Genomic DNA, 26,162 nt, shown 5'->3' with positions numbered 1-26,162 from the left:
CTTGAGTGTCTGTAGCCTAACTGGAGGGACTAGGTACTGGGAGTTTTAATAACTTACTATTTTATTTTTGTCTTATTTTTATAACTAATTGCCAGGTGTTACAGAAGAGGAGAGGGCTGCAGAACTGCAGAAAACAAAAAGTATACCACCTGTAAACAGACTGACAGTGGATATTGTGGAACTGGAAGCTCTCAGAAAGTCTGTGGAGGACTTTTTCTGCTTTTGCTATGGTGGGTGCTTTGAAGTCTTCTAAATAGCTGTTCTGGATTTCTATATTTTTATTCCAGTTGGGAGGGAAGTACTGCATGATCTTAGCCTTCCAACTATACTGCTGTTAAGGTGGTGAGTTTAACTTTTAGTAGCTGATTCTAAAACATATGCATATATTGGATAGTTTTCTTCTTGATGTGTTTTGTGGGATATGGTTTGACATTATTGCACAGCACAGCCCATTTAGTTTTCTTTCAAGAAAGCTGCTGTATCTCAGTGGGTTCCAGTGCACATTAATGTGAGCACTACTTGGTTTCCTGTAGAGATTTGCATCTGCACCTTACTTTTGCTCCAATCCTCTCCAAAGTAAAAAGTTTTATAAGGGGCTTGTCCTTTTGCTAACTTGAGCGCTCTTGACCTCAAAGTGATCTCTTTTTTATTTTTTTTTCCTAGGTAAAGCTTTAGGAAAGTCAACAGTGGTGCCTGTGCCATATGAGAAGATTCAGAGGGACCAGTCTGCTGTGGTAGTGCAGGGCCTGCCCGAAGGACTTGCATTTAAACATCCAGCAAATTACGATGTTTCAACCCTGAAGTGGATTTTGGAAAACAAGTCAGGGATCTCATTTACCATCAAAAGGTTATTTGCTCTGTCTTGTGCTGGTCTGTCCACTTTGGTTTTGTACTTAAATTAAGTCCAATTAATTTTAATTTTTAATTAAATACATTGCAGCCTGTTTTTCTTAAACAGTACTGCTCTCTCTTTAGTGTTACGCTACCAAGTAGGTCATGATGTCTTTGCTAAAGCTATGGGTTTTTCTTTCCATATTTCCACACAGGCCTTTCCTAGAGCCAAAGAAACACCTAGGTAAGTTACTACTTACTCAGACTAAACAGAAACAGATCAGAATTTTAGTTTAAATAGCAATATAGATACAAGATTTGGTCATGTGGATAAAGTGGCAAACTGCAGAAAATCCTAGACTGCGAGTTGCCTTACTTATGGAACTATAACCTTTTCCTTTATGTGTTCTTCCATGAGCAACTAATTAGAGATAAAATTTGTTCTATTGCATCCTCCTCCTTTTACTGAATTTAAATTTAATGTGAATTGGATAGTATCCTAGGGAAAGGAGAAGTGAACTGATGGACTGCATTGCATTTTTAGAAGATGCTAAGACTTTGCAGTGCTCTGTGTTCCAATACATAGCTGATTTGGGCATTTATATCTCATTTTAAAAATTGATTTAATCTTCTGAAGTGGCTAGGTGTTGTACTTCCTATGAAAGCTTCTATGTATTAAAAAAATCTGAGCTAGAGTGAGTTTTAAAAAACTCCACAAAGATTCACTTCTAGCTTAGAAGAAATCCTTTCTTCTGTTCCTTTCTTGGGATCATGTTGCTTTACTTGAAAATTCATATATGTGAGGATTTGTTTTATGAAGAGGATGAAGCAATCTCTATAGGAATGTAGACAAAAAAGAAAAGTTTCACTTTCTCAGGTCAAACAGCCAGAAGTCAATGCTGGATTAATAAAATTAGAAATGTGTTGCCTGTGCCTAGTAAGAAGACTAGAGAGTGGGGAAATTACAGAGATTCTGGTAATAATATATTTGTATTGAAAATGCAAGGCAGGTTTTCAGTGTGGTAAATGACATTCTAAAAACATAATTTATTTGTTTCTAGCTGTAATTTAGGACTAAGCTGAATCTCTGTAAAACTATCCATTTTCTTTTAGCAGAGTTTAGGTGAAAGACTTGTTTACCTTTATTTCCCAAGATTTTCACTTAACATCATGAAAGAGAGCAGTGAAAAGCATGGTGAAATGCACATTTGAAGTAATTTTATATTCATGTTGCTTTCTAGATTAATGAAGCAGTTTAATGAGATCTTTCCCTCATATCTGTGAATACAGAAATAATGCACATATGCTTGTAAAATGTGAACAGGTTTTTGCTTCATGAAATCAATGTTACATTTTCAATTTGTATTTAAGGTAAACGGGGTACGGGAAATTCAAAGATTGTCTTTTAACTTTCAGGAGCTCATATGACAGATCCTTCACATTCAATTATACCTCCAGGTGGAAGGTGAATTTAAAATAATGTGTTTTTTTATATCAACTATGTATTTTCATATAGTTTATCTTTCTCTTAATGTGCTTTTTCTGTCCATCTGACCTTTGGATAACTTTTGCTTGCCTGGGATTATAAAAAGCATGGAAGCTGAATTTTCTCTTTCTTTTGACCATTATTTGTGGGGAAACTGTTATGAATTAAACAGATGGCAAAGTTTCCCCTCGGTTTAATTAGCCCAATGAGTGTTCTTAATTCATAGTCTGTCAGTCAGGGATAAGTTTGTCATGTTTTATGATACGGCAGCAATGGGGAGCAGATGTAATGTTGCTTCCTTCCCCCTCCTCGATTAAAAAAACTAAAATTGTTTTGTTAGTAAATGAAGAGGTTATATCTGGAATAAATAAAAAATTGGTTAATGTGAAAACAGGGATCAGTTTTCTGTGCTTCTGAGTTTGCTTCTCATTAAATGGTAAAAATGCTTTGAATATTGTATATGTCCTGAAAATGTAGGGATAGGAGAATCCTGGCAATTCCCTTGAGATAAATCAGATAAGCCAATATGTGGGGCTTTTTACTTTTATGTTCCTAGTTGGAAAAAAGTACTGGGAGATTGATTTTCCTTGACAGCCTATAAAGCTTGAGGAACTTTCCAAAAATGTGATAATTGTTTTTTATAATGTCAATGTGCTTGATTTGTTTCTTTTTGTAGTTGTCCTCCTATTCAAGTGAAAACGGAACCAAATGAGGATTCTGGTATGTTCAAAATTTTGCCCTTATTTGCAAAAAAATGGTCCGTTTGTGTTCAGAAGGCTGAATTTAAACGAAGATAGGAAGCTCCAAGAAAAAAAGCAGCAAAAACCCATCCTTTCTGAGAAGAAAAACTTTTTCTTTCCTTAAAATTGTCCGCTTTTCAATTGGATTTTTTATCAAGTATTGAATCTTAGCGAAATGTTTCCATTTCTAGAAGGAGGAGATTTGTAAAATTTTGTACACTGAAGTAATTTATCTTTGTAAATATTTTAGTTTTAAGTGCAGAAGATCTTCCTTTGGTTTTTATTTTGTTCTAATTAAAGATCACTTTGTCCCTAATGGGGAGCGAAAAACACCTTATTTGTTAATATTACTAAAATATTAAAAATGACAGAATGTCAATTTTCTAGCTAAAATGGAAATAAATAAATAATAAATAGCAAAAGGCATTATTTGTTGTTTAAAAAAAAATGCCCAAGCATTCCTAAGTTCCCCTGCAAGTAGGACATGATCCTGCAAGGCACTGTGATCTGCAGCAGAGCAATGCTTAAGTGTATGCTTTGAGGTAAGGGCATGAATAATCCCATTAAAGCCAATGAGATGACAGGTGTGCTTAGAGATAAGCTGGTGATTTTCCCTTTTGTTGGGTTGGGCTACACTGCTCAGCATTTTGTATAAGAATTAAGTTTTTATATTTAGTCCCGTTTTTTGCTCTAGTTCTTTATGCTTCGCAACTTTAAACTTGTGGCTTGGGGAACCCCGCATGGTTAACATTTAGCTTAATGTGTGTGAAGAGTTGACTTGAGCTTTGCATCAAGTCAGTCCCAGACTCTTTCCAGTGCTGCTTTCTAGGTATTTTAAGTAAGTCTCCTTTTGTCGGCATGGTTTGAAAACATTTTAGGGAATGCTGTGAAGGCTTACGGAGGGGATATTTCACTTGAAGGAAGCCAAGAGCAGTTGAGGACCTTTGGTGTTGCTCCATCAGCAGCACAGTTTGATGCAGACCGTATCTGAACTTGGCTGTACAGAGGAGTGAGCAGGAGTAGGTCTAGAATTACTTTCAGCACAATGAGTGATAAAATAATTTTCTTCTTTTTTTTTTTTTTTCTGGCTGTGGTAATGGGCAAAAAGGAAGGAGACCATTTTTTTAAATTCTTAAGATCCAAGGTATTATTTTCAAGGATGTCTAGTTTGTAGGGAAGCATTTAATCCTGAATCCCTTCTGGTGCTGACTAAATTGAAACATAAGAAACCAGCAGGTTGTTTTAACTCAACAGTTGCTTAGTGTCTCAGCACCTGAAAATCCTTCTTTTTTTCTTTTTTTGAGTAGAGTCCAGTTAGGATCTTGGTGGGTGTTTTGTTTGGGTTTGGGTTTTTTTGTTGTTGTTTTTTGTTTTTTTTTTTTTTTTAAGAATCTGGTTATTAGTTTCTATTTTTGATTCCTTTGTTGCTTCTACAGGAGTTGCTTTGGAAATGGCAACAGTAACAGTGAAGGAGGAATCGGATGATCCTGACTATTATCAATATAATATTCCAGGTAATGATACTAACTTTCATATGTGTTTATCTCATGAAAGGGTTGATTGCTTAAGTGTTGCTCTCTCTGTGCCTCTCTTTTTACTTATTCTTGGTCATTAAATGTGCAATGATACAGTATTTCCATGGTGGCTATCATTTATTCTGAAGAACACCAAAAGAGCAAAAGTGTAACTTCAGCATACCCATATGTGTGGGCTGAAGGAGAAATTCCGTGAGTCTTGAACTGCTTGGGTTTTTTTCTGAGGGTCTGTTATTCCACTCTTAATTCCAGTGACCTCTTTAAACAGGAAATAAACCATAATAACAATGCTGTCTAGAGCACATCTTTTCTTTAGTTTTAAAGTTTCAGTAACTTTTATAGTGTATCAATCACTTTTCCTGTGTGGAATGACCAATATGTGTCAAAATTGTATTGAAAGTTTATATAGACAAAGCGTAACAACATTACTGAGGTCCATGGCTCGGGCTCTGTGTATGTTTTAAGGTATCTCTCAGTTGGTTGCCTCATCTCTACGAATCCAGTTAATACTGCAAGTTAACCTCAACTTGGAGAAAAGAAATCATTATTTCTGTAGGTTGAAATGAACAGTAATTAAGAAGTTATGTTTATAAATGGCAATATAAAATAACTAGAACCCTAAATTTATTATTTCAGCCTGTTTGCATTTGTCGTTAGGTTAATTGAGCAATACAGAGGAACACAGGCAAGCTGCCACGCATCTCTGAAGGATAGCTGCATGTTCAACAATGAAGTGCAGAACAGCACATCCTTTCATTTTGTAATATTATATATTATTGAGATAACATTTTTGTGCATGTTTAGACACAAAGATTCTTGAGATTATTTTCTAATGTGCTTTAGTAACTAACTACAGGATTGTAGAATCAATATTCTCGTACTGGCATGTCTCAAGTAGTGTACGAGCACTGTTCAGAGAGATCTTAACTGTACAGCATAGCAAAATGTCACCACTCAAGTTCAGAATTGGAAAGGTGAATTCTCTGGTATTAGGATTATCTTTTCTTCATATTTGTACATTGCCTAGCCTCAGGGGATGGGGGTGGTTACAGGCATGATATAATGTAGTAAAAATAGATACTTTTTTAGAGACAACCTAATCATTGTTCCTTCCAAAGCCAAGTCCTGTCATCTTTTTGCTTTTCAGCCTCTTGTGGCTTTCCATTTCATGCATAAAAACAATGTCAGAATTTGGCCAATAGCCCAAAGTGTAATCCAATGCTGTTTGAAGAGAGTCTGTACTGAAATCGCTTCCTTACAAAATAGTAACCCATTGTACTGCAGCATGTTTGTCTGAGCTAAAAAATCCCATTTATACAATATGTTTCCATAGTGAAGTCTAAGCAATGTGGGTTTGGGGGGAGGAATTTCTGCTGTCTTTTACAGAACCCTAAATTTAAATCTTCTGATTGCTAAAGAGCACTATATATTTCTTTCAGATAAAATGGTGCTCAATTAATAACTCCCCGTTTCTCCCCTCCCAGTGTAGTCCTCCAAACTTGCGTTTGAAACCAGACAAAACCGAGTGTGTTGGTAGAAGTGATGGGGTGCTGTGAGCTGAAAGGGATGTTACCGTGTCCGGTCATGCTGCTTTCCCCAGAGTAAAGCAGCTTCCCCTTCATTTCTTCGAGTTGCTACCACTCAGATTCAAGCCAAAGGTTGTACAAAGTGCAGAGAGCTATAAATTCAAGAGGAATATAGGGGGTTGTGTGTGCATGATGTTGCTGTGCAGAGAAGTGAACCTTAAAAAAGTGCAGTTATCCTGAGGTGTGTTCCTGAGGAATGACGCAAGTCTGCCCAAGCATTGCCTTTGTAGAGACGTGCTGCAAAATAAAGAAAATGGCTAGGGTCATAGTTCTTACTAAAAATACCCTACAGCAAAAGCTGGGGTTATCGATTTATGAGAAGAAACAACTTAACTGTTAAAGAACAGCAATGTGCCTGGGGCTTCCTGGAGAAAATGATTTACTGGTGAAATTTCATGGTTATTGTTTTTCTCTGAGTGTTTGCTTCCTCTCACAAATCTGTAATGCTGACCAAAGCGCTGTGTGGAAAATTCTCCTGTTAATCAAACAGGGGGAAAAATTATACCTGTAGGTGGACGTTCTTTTCATCTCTTGTTATCTCATAGAATGTTGCAGTGTTTGGATGTTGCCATGAGTTAATACTGTATTACTAAATTTAGAAATGTTTTAGGAGTACACAGTGAGAAGACTGGGAAATAGGGACTTTAGCCATCAAAAACTTCATGTGGGTGTTTTGACAGAGTATTAGAGGCAATTTTCCATCAGTGGGCACTAGCAGTATGGCAGTGTGTGGGTTTTTTTTCCAGTATCCTGGACAAATGTGAAGGTCACTGCAGTGTTAAATGCTTTGGGTTATATCAAAGACAACCTGTTCTGGAAGAAAAGTCCAGATTTTGACTATTGACTAAATGAGGAAGAGGACTGAGCAGAGACCTGCAGGACTAAATAATGCATACTGGAGCATTCCAGCTATCATAGTTGATATTCCTGCATATACCTTACCTATAAATACCAGTTATTAAGGCTCTTATGAAAAGAAATGTTAGTTAAAATGCTGTTCCTTAGTTTAGTAGTTAAAATGTGGTTTAGTCCTTGAACTGTGGTTTGTACTTCTAGATTAAGCATATTAATATGCTGTGGGAATATTTCCGTGGCTGTTGCAGAGAGTCCGGCATTCATTTCTGCCAGATGTCCAGACCAGCTGAGTATGTGCAAGGACTGATCCTAAAGCCAAGTAGCAGGGCATGTGTTCTGTACTGTGTTGATGCAAATACATCTTTGTGCCTGTAAATCCTCCTGGCTTCTATACCAGTTTCCTTGCAAGTGAGGGACTGTTCAGCTGATGCATAAATGTATTGGACAGTAACAGATAGGTATCTTGGCTTCTTAATAGAAGGCTGTCCACAAGACCCAGGCTATCTTGATGGCTTTTGATGGAAAAAATGAGATCAAAATATCAGTGCCAGAGTGAGAACAGCTCTGAATGAATTAACAGAATAGAATTAAGAGCTATACTTTTTTTAATTTACAAAGAAGCAGGAATACATGAAGACAATTTCTTGAGGATATGTACCACCTCCAGTCCTCTTCATCAGCACACAGTAAAGCAAGCTTTTTTGAGACATAGCCCATGCAGAACCGAGTAAATTGCTGACTAAGGATCAAACATTTCCTGAAAGAGGCATGTTATCTTGTCAATTTTGTGGATGCAAGTCTTCAGTTACCACTGATGCCTTGAAGTTAAAACCAAGAGAATGGAAAGCAGAAGGAAAAAGCTGTAAGCAGTGCATCCTGTGAATTGGCTGGTTCAGCTTACAAACTGTTGTCTAATGAACTGACTCGTTTAGCTCATAAACCACTCAGAAGTGAGTAAAAACTGCCTAACGTCTTTTCTCTTTAAAACACCATGTGGTTGAACAGTGCTATCAGTTTTGGAATTTCTGGAAATGTTAGCGAGGCAGTTAAAATACAGGACATTTATCCAAAACCAAATGAGATTGAAAATATTTTCTGCTGGAAAAAAAGCCCCAAATGGGAATGTAAACTGTGTTTTTATTCTCACTCTGGAACGCTGAAAGTCATGAATGTCTTTTAGTATGTCTCTAACAACAAAATATTTGTCCTTTGGCGATGTCCCAGAATACTAGAAGTAATGTCCATTTTAATGGGGCTAAAACTGTAAAGTTAGCCTGGCAGAACTCTAACCGCCATAATGTAAGACTCAGTGTGTAGATACTGTCTCAAACCAAGAAATTGCAGAGAATATATTGAGAAAACAAGAAAGCACAATGTTGTGCTTCCTAAAGGCATTCTGATATTACCCTGGTAATTACATATTGTTCACGTTGCTAACATCTGTGTAGCGAAAAAAAAGACCAGAAAAGTGAGCATTGCTGACGATGCTAATCCATGAGATGATAAATCCATTCCTTCTGCCAAGTGGCACAGGTTTGTCTGTGTAGCGTTAGGACATAATCCATTAGAAACTGAGGCTGAGAGATTTGATCTCAGTGTAAGTAAATGGTTTGCTGGTGGGTAAGCAGAAGGAATAGCTCTGACTGTCGAGGTAATGACATCTACTCTTGTTTTTAAAGGAATTGTTAGAATGTGAAAAATTACATATTTGTAACAGGCATTACAGAATTTTATGATTTATGGCAACAGCCATCTTTAACAAAGGTTTCACTTCAATGCAGAACCCCAGCCCAAGTACACGATTTAGGTGCAGTGGTCTGTTAGGTATTTATCTGCTCATGAAAGACCAAATTTTAGTCTGAGTGTTACAGAATTTCTAAGTGTCTTTGTTGCATAGCAGAGTTGGCTCTTAGCTGAAGAGCATACTTGGTGCTTTTTCTGATACAAGGTGATATTGCTTAGCTCTGCCTACAAATCTTAAGTTCAGACTCCAAGACTTAATCATACTGCAAGATTTTACTTCTAATGTGTCCTGTGGTTTTAGTAATTAAATCTCCCACCTTTGTGTCCATCCTTCCTCCTGTATCCTACCTGCTGCAGTGGAATTAAGTTCTTCTATCTTGTGTTTTCTTCTTTTTTTCTTTTTTGTGATTTCCTCATACTTTTATTCCTAGATGGAACTTCTTTTGATCTGGTTACCACTGTACTTGTTTTTTGCTCTTCTTAGTTATGTGATGTGTGTGTGTCTGCCTGTTATGTGCATGAATGCAGTAAAGTGGAATTGTATGTTCTTTTGTTAATATCTCCTGGTGGCAGAACTTTCAGATTTCTTTTAAATTTAATTTTTTAGTCTTTACTAAATTAAGCTAGCAGAGTATATTGTTTTACACTTTTTAATTCCTGAAACAATTTTTTCGTACTGTTTTTCTTCTGTCAAAACTTCATAATATGAAAAAAAAGAGCTTCAGGTTTCATAAAATAATCTGTGTGGGTCACTTTTAAAAAATCTGATGTGTTTACTGCATGTATATGTAGTTTTTTATTGACATTAACAATGAAGGAATTTAATTCTCTGTGCTTAATCCCAAGGGCTGTAAGCCTAGTAAGTGTATCTTTTTAACTAGAGAAATCTTTCTTCAAGTTTGAATATGTCAAAGACTCCTATTTTTCCTTTTTTATTGTGTGACAGCATGTGTTTGGCATGCAGATAATGCAATATAGAGACTACTGCAGAGTATGTAGGTAAAACAATCCTGTCAGGATTTTTGAATTAAGGAGTAAACACAAAAATACGTGCTTATAATAGGATATTTGCTTGTAATGGGATGCATGATTCTGTGTGTCAGTGCATTATGAATTATAATAATTGCATGTTCTGAAGAGTTCTTAGGAAATGACACTCCCGTTTGGTTGCGTACACTGAATATGCTGATTTAAATAAAAGCAAATTTAGTCCACAGAGTTGTTTTCCAGCACAGCCAGGGAGGCTGTGTTCTATTCCCACTTGCCCATAACAGTTGCAAATCACACTATTTGGATGAGAATTTCTTCTCGTGTGGCCTAGAGCACCACTGATGTCTTGGGCTTCTGCCTTGCTTCTTTGCCTCCCCTTGCTTTTTCCCATCTTTGGAATATGGTCTTGACTGTGCCAGTACCACTTTCTGGAGCCGTGTTTTGAACCAAGTCAGAGAGCTCTTCTGAGTTAGAGACAAATAGAAAAAAACTCAAACATGCCCCAGCAAAGAAAAAGTGGCAGGAGCAGTTTAAAACAGCACTTATTGAAAGAAATGCATGTAAAACAAAGAACCTTGTATAGATTCCTCACTTGAAATCCTGTTAATTTAAAATCCCTTTGAAAATCTGAGCAATCAAACTAGGCAGAACTGTCTAAACCAAACATTGTAACCACCTAATAGTTATGTTTTTCTTCTTAAAATTTAATCCCTAAATAGTAATTTTCTTTAATAACTCACAGTATTTGATGCTGTACATGTACTTTCAATTGACTGAAATACTCATAAAGTCTGATTGTGACAACATTCTTTTCTATCTTTTCTTACTGTGTATATGAAATAATGAGTTTGAAATATTTCACTTGCCTTATTAGTTAACAGTAGATTTTTCTGTTGTGAAGCTGTTAGTATTTGTTGTTGATACACTTTTAAACGTACCTCTAAATGGCCATAATTTTGGGTGGGGGGTGGGGGGTGGTATATGATCTTCTGCAGATTGCTTTTGCAAATGAACACAGCAATGATTTGATTTACACAGAACAATTAGTCCAAATCCTTCAGTTCCACTGAGTCCTATACATTCCTGTATGCCACACATAGGCTAGTTTTATATACCTATCTCTGTGGTATAGAACGATCTCTTGGTCAGCGTGAAGCTATTTGTGCTGCAAGCAGTTCACTCCTTTCAGTATAACTGCAGGAGTGCCAAAGTGTTAAGCAGTAGGATTTTAGGGGTGTTAATTTAGTCTTTTAAGTGTCATTTGTGTGCTGCTTTCTGCAGCAGCCTTTTTAAAGCAGTCCATATATAGCCATCAAAAGAGCTGTTGTGATGAAAAGCAAACAACCTTGAAGTGTTGTAAATTATTTTAATCTTTCTGAATTTGTCTATTTAATGTAGGTAGAAATTTTAAAGTCAAAAAGGACTCCCTAGGAATACAAATTTTAACAAACAGGAAGATTTAGCTGATTAAAAATTCATTGGAAAAAGGCAGAACCATCAACATTTCATGTTTTAAAATTAGTTTATTAACACCAAAAAATTGGAAAACCTGCTGTTCTGCATGAGTCTCTGACAGTTCAGTAGTCCAAGAAATGCACACCCCTGCCATTAGCCCCTCAACTTTTTTATTCTGTTGAACTGGATGAGTAAGGATTTATGTATTCTTAGTATTTCACATGGTCTTTCCTAAGTTCAACATTACAGAAAGTATGAAATTCTATATGATATATGAAGTTAAGAGTTATTTGGCAGATTCCTCTATGGACTGGGAAAATGTGTTTGTTGTGAGACACAATTTAAAAGCCATTCTCTTTGTTCCCAAGCAGGCCCTTCCGAAACATCAGAGATGGATGAAAAAATTGCTCTTGCAAAAAGTTACACAGGTAAATCTTTTAGTTGTATTTTTCTCACATCTGTTTTGGGAATTGAATGTGTGAGTTGTACTTCTCAAAGCTCTGCTTCCTTGATTTGAAGTAAGAGTTAGGGTATTGGAACTTAAACTTCAACAGAAGCGAAAATTTAAGTTGCCTTGATTTTCAGGTGTCCAAGTAGAGAGACATACAGAAGAGAATCTCACTTCTTTCTTTCCTAAATTCAAAAAGGAACATCAGGTTGATCATGAAATTCAGTCTGTTTCATAACTGGTTATAAAGTTTAGTAAAGTTCTGCTTATGTATTATGAGTACAACTTGATCATTTTCTTTCAGCTGTGTGTGAGGTGAATGGCTATATACAGAACAAAGTATATGGTAAGTCTGTGTTTAGTGGAAGGAGTTCCTTACTCCTCATACACTTACTATATATGAACAATATCCGAAATAAATTTACTCAAAAATTGTACATTTCTTTTCAGCTTCTTACAGTCTGTATTAAAAATACTGGTTTGTCCATTTGCAAACACTAGAAAATACTGATCTGCATTTCAACCTGTGAATTTCTTTATAATGTCACGAGTGCTCCTGCTGTCATGAATTTAAGATTCAGAAATTGAGCCTTCTGTATGTTGTTCATGTGAACGTTATAGTTCTGGAATTTTCCCTTACAAAAATCCTTGCTTTGAATAGTCGATGTTAAAAGTTCCTTTTGTGTTTTTATTACGGTATGTTTTTTACTTTATATTTGTCTAAAGGAAGCCACCAGGGTTCCGACTGCAGTGAAGGAACAGATGTGGAAATACCAGTACAAAGTTAGAGATATGAAATGTTTTTCATGAGAATAATTTAACATGACTGGAAATTATTTTACAGAAATATTTGAAAAGATGGCACTTTAATTAAGTTGCACATCTTCTCCAACCATTCTCTTTCCACATTTCCACAAGGTTGACTTCTGGGGTTTTTGTTTTGTTTTGCTTTTAATCTCCCAAATCATGCCACTCTGTGGCTTACTACAAGCAAGTTGTGATGGGAGTCGTCATTCTTTTAAATCATAAATTGCATTTGTAAGGTGCTTGTCACCCAACATTTAATGCTTTGACATGATGTTAAAAGTACTGCAGCTAGTTCATTCTAGGTACCTGACTCTCAAACCTGAGTTATGAGTATTTTTTGGATTTTAAGGCCAAGTTAAGCTAGCAGCAATACTCATTCTTGCAAATCTCATTAGTTTTGCTTTGAAGGTAAATATCACCATAGTTAAGGGTACCATTATATGAAATTTAAAAGCATTTCTCTTGATAAAGGTGAATATAGTTCTTTGCTCTTGCTGACTGTACTATTAACTCTACTTACTTGAGAAGAAATAATCTAGGTACTCTATTTTCCTAAGCATAATGCCTCACCATGAAGAGAGAGCCCGAGGAAAGGGAAGTGTGATATGAAACGACCAAGACTCTGACTCTGCTTTGTTTTTGACTGTGTAGAATTTTATAGCTACAGATGCTGAGTGTGGCCCTTTGTGTCAGAATATGGTGTTGTTACACACCCTTTTCTTAAAGCTGATCTCCTTTACAAGTTTCTGTAAGAGATATGCTGAAAGTTGCACCCTGATTTTGCTGAATAGAATAAACCTGTTGTTCATGAAGGTTAGTATTTATGAAAAGGTCTATAGGTAGTGATTTCATTTGTTGTTTAAATAGGCATACAGCATAGGCAGTCTTGTCTGGATTCTGTCAAATAAAATTATTTATTGCTAATCCTCACAAAAATGAGTAAGAAAGAAAAATTGATGACAGTGTTTGGATTTTATGAAGCCTTTGGTGTATATCCTAACTATTATTAAAGAAATACATATAATAGGCATCTGAAGTTCTTCCAAAAGTTTGTCTGAAAGCTACAGACTGTGATGCAGATTTGCAGAAATGATTGTTTTCTGCAGAGGAAAACATTAGAGGGATGTACAAACTTATCTGTTGGTGTATATCACTGGGGGTTTTCGCTGTTTTTCCCCTCCAGTAACCTTGACAAGATGGTGAAAAAGGAAGTGGCAAAATTAACGTGTGCCTGGAATCTCCGAGATTAGCTGTAGCTGATAAAGGTGTCTGAGGTCTTAGTGACATTGGATGAGTAGGGAGCATGGTGTGATTGAAATTCAGCAATCAGAAAGTTAAGGTTATGTGCATCAAAATAAATTGTTTTAAACTGAATGAAATCACGTTTGAGAAACTGGAGACGGTGCCAGCGAATGACAACATTTAGAACTGTGAAGAAGGCTGCTGCCTAGGAGCTAAGATCAAAAAATACCTAGTGATGATAATACTTTGTTTAAAAAAACTTACTTTAGAGTTTAAACCAGTTGGTTTAATATGACTTAAGAAGAAATGTCCTATCTGGGAGTTTTCTTCCAGAACTTTGTTACCATCTGCTTTGACATTTTTGCATGTTTCTCTTAATTATGACAATTTCTCAGGGATTTGGTACTGGACTAGATGGACCATTTGCCAGTCTTTGTGGCTGTTCTTAAATTTCCAAAAGTTGTTTGGTTTGGTTTTGGTTTTTTAAACTTTTCCAATGCTCTCAAAAAAGGCTCTAAGAGATCAGTTGATGTGGTAGTTATTTTTATGACCATACTTTATGTTCACATCTACTGAATGACCATTACGTCCTAATTCTTTCCTTTTGTTGTGCTTTGCATTTGCTAGTTACCTACCCAGCACTCACTCTGAATTAGATCAAAACTTCATACTATGCTTTCCATGAACTAGATGATATATTTGACATAGTTTGAATAGACTCCAGTTAAGGTGTCTCAGTAGATACTGCTGAATCTCTACTCCACATGACATCACGTGAAGAGCCTTTGAAACAGAGATTCCTTCAGACTTGCTCCCAAAGTGATATCATACTTCCAGCTTACAGAGATCTGAAAGAAGATACTCTTCAAAATGCACAAGCGCAGCATTACTCTGCCAGAATAATTAAAATATATTCCTTCATACATTGCTACTTAGTTTTGAAATAGTTTCCAATACAATTAGCTTCACTTTTTTAAACTTTACTGCAGTTAAATGCAAATTGCTCTTTCTCCCACTGAGTATTGATAAGCCTAATCCTGTTTATTATGTTGGTGCGAACTGCCCCAACGAAAGCATTGTGTTTATGAATTTCCCTCTCGTTTTTCACTGCTGGCCTTGCAGCCTGTTATAGAAATCATTATAGTGCAACAACTGTGAGTCTGTAAAGACATATATCTTCTGTAGGGGCACACAGCCTTTGTTTATATTTTCAGTAACCCTTGATAACAAAGGGAAAATATTTATGATTGTATTAATCCTATTAAGCCAAGAATAAGGAATTTCCCACTGTCATTAACACCAACTCTTCACTACTGTACACACAATTTAGCAAGTATAATCCCCACCTCCTTACCTTTGTCTAGAATTCCTTAAAGGCTTATGGTAAAATATCTTTGGTTCTGTTTTTGTTGCACACTGTGCAAAACGTTTCAGTGAGCCAGGGGGCTTCTTTGACAAGTGTTAGTTTAAATACAGAATCACAGAGTGTTTGCTTAAAAATCTTTTCTGTGACCATCATTCAGCAGTCCTGTTTTTCCCCCTTCAGATTCTTCCCAGCATGCCCCTTCAGAAACAAGTGAGGATCCTGAGGTCGAGGTCACCATCGAAGGTTAGTTCTCCAGTGCATTGATTTCAGTCCATTGGGCATTTTTATGTTCAAACAATGTTTTACAATGCCTGCATTACTTGGTACTAAATAAATAGAATTATGTGCCAGTGTTGACTGCTGTTTGGATCGTGCACTGCTTGGTAAACATAACTAGTCCAGAAGTTTTATAAACGGAATATACGGAATATACGGAAACATATTTCACTGACTGGGCTGGCTTTGAAATGATGCGTGACAGAGATTTGCATCTTTCACATATTTTTCAAGCATTGGTAATGAAGGATACTCGTTATTTAGCAGCCATTAATTTAGATTTTAAAAAGATTTTACAACATTCATTCTGAAGAACACGTTTTATAAGCACACTGTAGTTATATAAAATATCTATTTAACAGTAGGTTCTGGGAAGAATTGTACCAAACAGAAATGATGTGTTACAGGTGTTGTAAGTTAAGCTTCAATTTATTTGTCTAATATCAATAAATATGAGATAGAAACCTTTATACTTACTTCCTCCCTTTCTCATCTGAATGGCACTAAAGCCACTAACCAGTGTCCATGTTGTTTTCATGCTAGGATGTTGGTTGGAAGTCAGCTGTATTTCTTGTATTTTTTGAATTACATGTCCTATAACTGCTTTAAAACAGTTCTGAGATTGGCTTTTGTAATGCTTGCTTCTGGAATGGGTAAGATTAAGACCACCAAATTAGCTATTCAGAAATTAGGTAGTATATTTTAGGACAAAGTTGACACTTCTAGCATTAAATTCACCTTTTTATAACCCAGCAGTAAAATAATTCTTACGTTACCTCAACAGAAAAGGTAATAAGAGAATAGTCATTAAGTTCTGTGTATATGTGAAGGCCTTTACCACAAAAGTAAAAATGCTCTGAAAAGGTTTTCTCTAACAGAATATAATACAACTGCATAGGTGCAAGAGATGTCAATGTGTAATACTATTCTTCCTACGTAAACTGGGCAGATGCTATTCTGTATGTGAAATTAATTTTCTTCGTCTGCTTTAACCATTTCTTTTCTCTAAGGTTGCAGATATTGGTAATTGGACAATCTTAAAAACTCATTAACTGGTAGGGAAGGTAGTGTTTTGGATTGGGAAGTGACTTGCTAAGTAGCAGCTCACTGAAAAATAACCTAGGGTTTGCAGTTTTCCCCCTCTGTCTGTTTGTGTGTGTTTGAGGTAGGACTGACCTGTTCAATGAATTTCAGTTACGTCCATCAGTTTTACATAGGTTTGAAACCAGTTTTAGCACCTTTGAGCTCTTCCAAGATAAAACTAAGGTACTGTTTCAAGACTTATTAGTGGGAAGATACTTCCAATTAGATAAAAAGTGTAGTCTGTGTCTGCACAATTTATTTCCTGAATTCTTTTGCTGTTGTGTGGTCATTTTGTGATCATGATATGTACAGTCGTGTTTCAGAGCACAATATTGCTTTCCTTAGGAAGTACATAAGAAGCTTTGGTTTTTGCCATCTTACACCTTGTGCTGGCTCTCTTATGCAAATTGTTCCTACCCAGGTCAGTAGCTTTCTAAAGTTACTCAGATAAGTAATTCGTTGCAAAATGTGATGCTCTGATAAAGCACAGTTCATTACTTGCATTAGAGCTTTGAAATTCAAAGCAGTTCCAATGTTGCACATGACTTCTCTGGACTTTAAAATAGTGATATTTTTATGTTTCTTTAAGATGATGACGACTACTTGCCCCCTAACAAGAGACCGAAGAATACCGAGTCAGCTAATGAAGCTGCCAATACTGGGAGAAGAAAAGTGAGAGAGTTCAATTTTGGTAAGATAAAAATTAGACATTGTTTTGTCTCTCTGTTTTGTTTTATAAAAAGGTATTAGACAATTTCACACTGCAGGAGTGAGACACACCAGTGTGCATATTCATTTAAGAGTGTACGGCTCTTTGTAGATGTATTGCAGCAGTGTAATCATCATCATAGGCTACCTCTGTTGTTTCTCATTATTCAAAGTGACCATCTGAATAGACACTGCAAGTAATTTAATAAAATAAAAAATAAGTCTAGATTTTTGTCAGCTGATTTCTTGGACAAGAAAATAGACTGAATTTACTAGTGTACTGAATTATGGCAAACTAGAGGTCAGGAGCCGGTCAAGCTGGTCTTTATTGATACGTGCTGTGAGCAATGAAGATGTGCTGAGGGCAGCCACATTTGGGAAGGTAAGCAAATGAGTGTTATGCCAAGTAGCCTGCCTTGATCCCTGTGGACACACAAAAAGTTGGGGTCTTTTTGGTAGTGTTCTTTCATGATGCCTTATGTAGAGTTCTCACTGCAGAAACGCATCCACACACCATAGTTATTCTGGTTAAAAATACTTCCCATGTGATTTGTTGCAGCCCCATACCTCTCCTTTATTTCTTGTTTTGGTTTGGTTTCTGGGCAGATATCCTATGAATCTGTGTACTTCTGTAAGGTTCTGAGCCATCAGGAATATGTCCTTTGGCACAATGTTTGAGATGTTTATTAGGAACACTGGGATTTGAGGTCAATTGAAAAATCCCCATGGAACCTCTTCAGAAATCTGTTTTGCATGAAACATGTTATTTCATGCTAATTTCATCAAAAATGAATAAAACATTGTTGAGAGCTCTATTCTCAAAAGATCATTAATACTAATAGGCAGTTCCACATGTAGCATTAGTTATGTTTTGGTTGGATCAGGAGAACATAATGGCAACATTAGTAGAGGAGAAGATTGAGCAGTTAATACTACAGAAGTGTTTGCTAGAATATAGTCCCTTAGTCGAAAATGGCACCTAAGCTTGGCAGGCCAGCAGTGTTTGAAGGGAATAAACAGTGAGGTTGATTAGACATGGAGAGCAAAGGTAATAAAATATTAGCACGATAAAAGTTTGAGTTGAGCTTGAAATGTTGAAACACCAGTCAAAGAACATCTCACAGCTTACCTGCTCACTGTTGTTTCTGAGTTGACTTGGTAGATTAACCCTCTGGGCTGTTCTCAAGAAAACTTTGCTCTTAACCACATGCCGTGCAGTTAGATTACAGTGTTTTGCAGCTCATGGGTTCAGTATTCAGAGATCTTTATTCCTGGGCTTCCTAAATTGTATTGGGGTTATTGCCCCTCATACTCGCTTTTGGGGTTCACCTACAGAAAGTGCTATTTCTCTACAATGTTACAAGGTCTGGTTAAAACACAAAATGAATGTGAGAGGTTTTGGAGAAATAGACTTCATTTGCTGTAATGAAAAAAAGAGCAACTGTTGGTAGTTGCAGTGCTGCTGTTTGGACATTTCAGAAGACTTTGCACCTTTGACTAATGAAGTCTAATATTAGATAATTGGACAGGAGAAAGGAGGTATTTAATTCTATCATGAGTAGCTGCAGAGTGACAAAGGCACATACACTCAGAAGACTGGAAAGGAGGTATAGATGCTTGAGAGAGAAATCTGTCTCATCTGATAAGGACTTTCAGTATTTTACATAACATTGATGAGATCCAGATGTTTGATAGCTGTGAGTTGGAGAGACTTCCTGTATGTCTTGATTGAGTCAGAGATCAGGTACCCCAAGTGGCCTGAGAAGCAGGGTCAATAATGTGCTGTGCTCTTAGTTTCATGAAAACAGGAAAACAAAGTGGAAAACAAAATAATTGTAACCAGGGGGAGGAATGAAAAGTGTCTGGTAAAATGCTTGATAGAAATTGCTAAACTTTGGGAAGGGAGGTTGCATTTCAGAAATATTTCTGAAGCAAATATTTCAGGTTAAAAATATCTTTGCTGAAAGGAACTGACATTGTCAGTAAAAATCTCTTCCCACAACATTTTTTTGCTTTCTTAGAGATTTTATCAGACGCTCAGAAGCTTCAAGTTGTGTCTTGCAGTTGTGTCATACCATTTTAGTGGGAAAAAAAAGTCCCCTTAGTTGTTGTCTTACTATGACAGTGATGGAAAGTGTGATACTTTTTTCCCCATTTTGACATGCTGTTGAACACAGGTTTTGCCAGCCTGTAGCATGCTTAGAGTTGCTGTGTGTTTTCCATTTTATTTCCCCACAGAGTACTGTGTGGCATGTTGATGGGAATAGGGATGTGCTTAGTACCTGAGCATCTGTATTGGGTTTGTGTGGCAAGGTTTTGGTAGCAGGGGGGCTACAGGAGTGGCTTTTGTGAGAAACTGCTAGAAGCTTCCCCTATGTCTGACAGAGCCAATGCCAGCCAGCTCCAAGGCAGACCCACCACTGGCCAAGGCCAAGCCCATCAGCGATGGTGGTAGCGCCTCTGGGATAACAGATTTAAGAGGGAAAAAATCCCTCTGCAATTGCAGCTGGAGAGAGGAGTGAGAATATGTGAGAGAAACAACTCTGCAGACCCCAAGGTTAGTGAAGAAGGAAGGGGAGGAGGTGCTTCAGGTGCTGGAGCAGAGATTCCCCTGCAGCCCGTGGTGGAGACCATGGTGAGGCAGGCTGTCCCCCTGCAGTCCATGGAGGTCCACAGTGGAGCAGATCTCCACCTGCAGCCCGGGGAGGAGCCCACGCTAGAGCAGGTGGATGTCCAAAGGAGGCCATGACCCCGTGGGAAGCCCACGCTGGAGCAGGTTTTCTGGCAGGACTTGTGACCCCATGGGGGACCCACCCTGGAGCAGTGTGCTCCTGAAGGACTGCAGCCCATGGAAGGAACGCACGCTGGAGCAGTTTGTGAAGAACTGCAGCCCATAGGAAGGACTCACGTTGGAGAAGTTCATGGAGAACTGTCTCCCATGGGAGGGACCCCACGCTGGAGCAAGGGAAGAGTGAGGAGTCCTGCCCCTGAGGAGGAAGGAGCGGCAGAGACAACGTGTGATGAACTGACCCCAACCCCCATTCCCCGTCCCCCTGTGCTGCTGGGGAGGAGGGTGGGTAGGCAGAGATTCGGGAGTGAAGCTGTGCCTGGGAAGAAGGGTGGGGTGGCAGGAAGGTGTTCTAAGATGTGGTTTTACTTCTCATTACTCTACTCTGGTTTGATTGGTAATAAGTTAATTTTCCCCAAGTCGAGTCTGTTTTGCCTGTGATGGTAGTTGGTTGTTGAGTGATCTCTCCCTGTCCTTATCTCGACCCACGAGCCTTTTGTTATATTTTCTCTCCCCTGTCCAGCTGAGGAGGAGAGTGATAGAGCGGCTGCGTGGTGCTTAGTTGCTGGCTGGGGTTAAACCACAACAGCATCATTTTGTGTGCACTGTGCAGGTTGCCTCTACTATAGTGGATATTATTTGGAGCATGTCCCTAAGGAGCAGAGAATGGGGTAAATTGAAGACACTGTGGACAGACTGGAGAAGTTTTCAGAATTGTTATTTAATTGGGATGGTGTTTCCCATGTGTCAGAAGGTGTATATATAGGAATAGAAGGAAACCACCACTTATCTTTGTGCTTACGGGAAAACTAAACTGCTTTGCAGAGAGTGATTACCAAAACCAGAGTATCAGCTTAGCTTTGTGGTAGTTCTTCAACTTTGCTACGTAGGCATGAAATGTGTGACAAAAGAATGTTTTTACAGTAATTGAATCCAAGGGGTAATAATGCTGACAATCTGAATAAAAATCATGCCGGTTACCTGATAACACCTCTGAATTTTGAAATATCTCTGTAGCCTGACATGACAATTTGCTCATAAAATACAAAAGTAGCTAAAAAAAACAGTGTGCTGATCAAAATGTGAGCCAGTTCATGATTTTTTTATTAATTGCCTATTCTCTATGTATCCACCATTCCAAATAAACATGCCTGTATTGTGGTGTATTTGGTTATTAATCCTGTAGTGTTTCCATTGGAGGAAGAGGGGCACAGAAGTAGTTGCTTGAAAAGATCTGCATGGAGTATTTGGCCAGCGATTGTGGGGTTTGGTAACTGAGAAACACGAAGCCTTGACAACTTAATGGCTCATATAGAAACACTCTTGTGAGCATGCTAACAAGCACAGGGAGACCAGGCTGGGTGGGAGCAGCTTCTCCTAAAATTGTAGCAACAACCAATATCAGAACAGTATTACTTATATACTTCTATATGGTTGCTTTGTAATATGGTATGACATTCTTTCTGGCTGTTCTCTCTCTGACATAAACCAGCCTGAGTTGTAGAGGAGATCTTTGCTGAGTCTGCTTCAAAGCTTGATGAACTGAAGGGATCTCAACTTTGTTACAGTTTTCTCTGGGTTACAATCTGGAGTCACACAGATGCCTTTCCAAACCCTTGTCCCAGGACTGTCCATGTGTGTTCACCAGCTCTGTTGAGTAAAGCAGGGTTTCCCCTTTAGGCCAGTAAATTCTAACGCGTATTTTCCTGACTTATTGGTAACGCTGCTGTTAATCCATTGCTCTGTATGTACGTCAACAAAAAATGCAGTTGCTGTTCGTGCTGGAATTCAAAAGAGCTTCATCTGGCTATACATCTGCAGTTAAAGGGAGAAATATTACAAGGTTGAAGTGACACAGGAATAGAAAATGTTGAGTTCAAGACATGTTTATCAGCTAAGAAGCTGTGTACTACGGGATAGCAGTAAAATGGTGGCAGAAACAATTATATAGATTATCCACAACGATGTTATTTCAAAATAGAAACAGGTTAATTCATGTAGGTGATATGCCAGGTAACTTGAATGAAGAGTTTATGTGTAGATGCAAGGCAGCATGCCAAAACGCCCTTTCCCCTCTAAACAAGGTCTTATTCTTGCCCACATCTGAAGCATGCTGTCCTACTGATATCCATGAAATTACATTAAAAAATATAAGCTTAAACATGGCCACCAAAGTTGTGTACATTGGTCTGAGAATGAATATTTAAAGCCCTTTCGATACAGACTCAAAATTCAATCCTCTGTCTTGTCTGATACAAGAATTTTTTGACAACTGAAAATGTAATAGCTTGAATGGCCTCATTTTTTGACCTCTATAGTTACTAGATTCAAGTCTTTGGTGTAAGAAATAAGCTGCAAGTATACTTGCTTATTAACTTGTTCTTAAAAGGCCAGCTAGCATCTGGTACCATCTACAAAAGAGTTGTGGCATTTTCCTAGAAGTATTAAGATAGTACAAAAAGCTGTGAAAACATGTGCTCTCTGTCACAGACAGAAAATTAGATGTTAAAATTCTGCTGTTTAATCCAGCTCTCCATGGAACACACGATTGGATTTGGATAACTTCTGTCTTGCAGCCTGTATCTTCCTTCAGAAATAGGATTTATGGGGATGTTTTGCAACATCAGGACTTGGGAGAAGTACTGGATGAAGGTAAAGGATGGCATGATGCCTCCTGACCCAGATATTTGTACAGATTTGTGCCAAAACAACTTCATGGACTTGCTGTAAGCTTGATCAAGCTTCACTAATTAAGCTTCTCAGTGCCCAGATTTAGGTAACTATCAACAGCGGTTGCAAACTGACTTTACCCCTGATGGTAGTGAGAGCTGCCGACTGAGCCATCAAAGAGAAACCATTTTTTGGAAGTTACTTTAGCCTGGTTTATGTTTTGGGTTTTTTTAAACGATTTAACATCTGCACAAGTTTTGGAGGTAATCTTAAACATTTTATTCTACCTTTTTTCTTCCTGTATGTATCGATATATTTTTAAGGTATAGCCTGTACTGTACTCCACAGGCACCTGTATGCAAGTGAGCAGTAAAAGCACACTGCATATTTCATTTAGTGGTAACATAGATTTTACAAGAGATTCTCTGTTTCATTTGTAGTCTGACATGTCCTTCTCTTTTCTTTGCAGAGAAATGGAATGCACGAATTACAGACTTGAGAAAGCAAGTTGAAGAGCTGTTTGAAAAAAAATACGGTATGTTGCACTCCTTTCCAAACAATTGCCTCTACTCCTTTGACGCCGTAAATCACAGCTCTTTGGCATGCATCTTGTTGTTGGCTCAGGAGCACACCAGTACTGACAGCACCAAAGGGCTAAATATTATTAGAAGACCTAAAACTGGGGAAAGTAGCTTTTTTGATGAGCACAGTAATTTCAAAATGGGGTGCCTGTGTTTGGCACCGAAGTGCAAAACTTGATTTTATTTTTCAGTTGTGCTCAGTTTCCTGGGGCTCCAGTGTGCTTATGTCTGGAGCCACCCACATTTGAGAGAGCTGGCCTTTTTTCCTGTAATTACACTGAGTCCTTCAGTGAGATGATCTTTTAAAATGGCTCTGGGGAGAGGCTACCACTGACTGATTGTTCCTTTCTGATTATGATTGACTTGCAGTGAAGCAACAATTACATGTTAATGGTTCTTGGAGAGAAAAAGAAGCACACGTGTTAGACTTCGGAATTTGTCTCCAGATGTTGCACCTAGACATATTTTGTGTCCACATATCGCAGACTAAAACAGCATCAGCAAAATTTCACAATAAATGGTAGTGCTCCTCTGCCATGAAAAGTGGAAGTGCTTTCAGAATGGACCTTGTGATGTTGGAGTTACTACGTGTTTTGGGTGTGACTATCATCTGACATTTAAACAGCCCACTGAAAGGAACTCACACCAAGTAAAAAAACAGTTTAGAATCTGATTCACAGAGTTTTAATTGCTCTAGAAAGGAGCATCATTCTTAGTGAATTGCTTTAATTTTGGTTTTGGTGTTTGCACATAGCCAGCCTAAAAATCTCCTGTTGAGTCTGTTGAATACAGAGCTATTCCTGACTTTACATAGCAGGCCAGATGGTATTAATTATCCCCTTTTTCCCTGTGGATGACAACATTTCATTGATTCACAAACCAATTCTCCATTTCAGATTCCATTTTTTTCTATCAGTATGGGCACGCAATTTCCCATTTACTGAAATGAGTTATGGAGGTCCAGAATTCCCAGAATGCGCCTCAGATTTGTTGGCTTCTGGAGCTCCAAAGTGTTTTAGCAATGTCAGTCATTGTCATCTGTGACAACTGACATGTCTGAAAATATATTTATTTTTGTGTCTAGATGTAAACTAAATGGAATTACTTTTTATAGTGGTAAATACAAGGTAGTGGCTCACAAATACAGACTCATTTATAAAAATGAAACCTATATTCAGTAGGATTTCTATGCAAAAACCACGTAAGCTTCCAAATCTAAGAAGCCTCACTGCAGACTGTGATGCTGATTGTGTTCTTTGGCTGTCTGAAGAGTATTTGCTAAAACATTTGCTGATTTAAGAGAAATACTCTCACTTGTAAAAACTTACCTGTTGTTAGTTACTTGCTTAAAGAAATGGGATTTTTGTTATCCTGAAGCTGTTCTTACTTGATGCTGTGTAGTGATCTAGATTTTAGTGATGTTCCTGATCTTTTTTCTGGCGGCTAACTGTGGTTCACAAACGCTCATTTCCATCTGAGGCTCATCTGCTGGATTTGTTACGCTTTTCACCACTTGCCACAACAGCCTCCAGGGCTGAGAATAATTTTTTTAATTTCTTGGAAGAGGTATATGACTGCAATAAAAATCTACTTTAATGAAGGACTGGTGTGATACACAACAGCTCTTTTGGTGATTGTCCTGCAGCTCCTTTGACACAGGTTTGAATAGGGTTTCTTTAGTCTATTTGCTAAGAGTCATCTTCAGGTTCATGTCCCTCCGTATGTATCTATTCTCTGTCTCTAGTTTTGGCTGTCTTTTATTTGGCAGTTGAAACCAAGTCTAGTTGAAACACAGTTCTCACAGTTTTCTAAAATTTTGATATTCGGTTCTCATCAGAATATAAGACTAAGATACATACAGTATTTTTAAAGCTTCTCTGTTTTGTGATAAACATACCTAGAACTGTTCTACTTCCAAGTGGTTGAAAGAGTATGTTACCCAAATGCCTTTAAAACCTAAATTGTTTTATTGCTTTTAAGAATTTGTGAGTTAATGTAAGCATTTGGTATACACTGATGTCTGAACCACTGGCCGCTTTCATGTTAGGTTAAGTTGCTTGAAAAGGTGCCCTTGAGTAGTTTTGCTTTCAGAAACCCTGCCACAAAATCACTGTACTCTAATTTGGCCTTAGCTTGGCCTTTCTCTTCTCAAGTAATTTTTTGCATCTAATTTCCATAGCAAAACAACAGAATGTACCAAACTATTTGCAGGCCAGTCAGATGGTAATAGAGAATTCTTGTTGCATGGCCTGCAAAATTAACATACCCTTGTGAGTATAAAGCAATTAGCCCTCTTGGCATTTGCAAACCATCATGCCATTCTCCAGTATTTGCCAGCCTGATAGGTGTATTGACATGATTATGGTCCTCATAGCATAAAGAAATACATTGAGGTTATTTTCCAGCAGTGAGTGAATCTGTTATTTGCTTTTCATTTGCTTCAAAGATTTCATTAGTAGGGCCGTGGTTTTTTTCAGTGGTGTTAGAAGTGTATTATTTATTTCATTAGTGCTTCCTTGGATTTCTAAAATACAACGAAGCTTTAGGAATTCACTCAAAAGAAGGGATGTGTGCCCCTTCTCCAAGGCATTAATGACTCTTGTAACCCAATAATAGTAACAAATAATAATAATCAGAGCTAATGAACTGAAACATGCTTGGTTTATAATTGTCTAGATAATTTCATCTTTCAAAATGTGCTATTAAACAAACCCAAAATACTGTGAAACTTCACTGTAACAGGTGCAGTCTCTGTTATTAAATGTTTACAGAGTAAAGGGAAAAGAGGAGAATCTGCATATGTATGCATTTCTGCAGCTTGTTTACTGTGAATTAGAGTGATTTTGCTATAAAACAAAAACAACCCCCCACAAATATGAATGCTTGCATGTTTAAATGTGCTGAGGGGGTTATTGCCTCTCTGCTAATTTTAATGTTTTTCAGAGTGATATCAAACAGATAATTTGAGTAGA

At 37.6% G+C, this 26,162-nt stretch overlaps 1 protein-coding gene across 4 annotated transcripts in view; it reads left to right on the top strand.

The window, feature by feature from the left end:
- GTF2I (general transcription factor IIi) overlaps nucleotides 1-26,162 on the top strand; it is an 81,041-nt gene that overhangs the window by 25,136 nt on the left and 29,743 nt on the right. For 2 of the 4 annotated variants that reach the window (XM_010573484.1, XM_010573486.1), the window contains exons 4-13: nucleotides 96-230; nucleotides 664-847; nucleotides 1,047-1,075; nucleotides 2,248-2,296; nucleotides 2,994-3,037; nucleotides 4,494-4,571; nucleotides 11,593-11,649; nucleotides 15,265-15,327; nucleotides 17,033-17,134; nucleotides 23,079-23,144. In XM_010573484.1, the coding sequence (XP_010571786.1) occupies nucleotides 96-230; nucleotides 664-847; nucleotides 1,047-1,075; nucleotides 2,248-2,296; nucleotides 2,994-3,037; nucleotides 4,494-4,571; nucleotides 11,593-11,649; nucleotides 15,265-15,327; nucleotides 17,033-17,134; nucleotides 23,079-23,144 (807 nt within the window). Of the gene's footprint in view, nucleotides 1-95; nucleotides 231-663; nucleotides 848-1,046; nucleotides 1,076-2,247; nucleotides 2,297-2,993; nucleotides 3,038-4,493; nucleotides 4,572-11,589; nucleotides 11,650-15,264; nucleotides 15,328-17,032; nucleotides 17,135-23,078; nucleotides 23,145-26,162 lie in introns of all 4 variants that reach the window. The other 2 variants (XM_010573487.1, XM_010573485.1) reach the window with 2 other exon arrangements.

Source organism: Haliaeetus leucocephalus, unplaced genomic scaffold, assembly GCF_000737465.1.
Source record: "Haliaeetus leucocephalus isolate CR32 unplaced genomic scaffold, Haliaeetus_leucocephalus-4.0 Scaffold395, whole genome shotgun sequence".
NCBI lineage: Eukaryota > Metazoa > Chordata > Aves > Accipitriformes > Accipitridae > Haliaeetus > Haliaeetus leucocephalus.
This window is presented reverse-complemented; position numbering and strand designations above follow the sequence as displayed.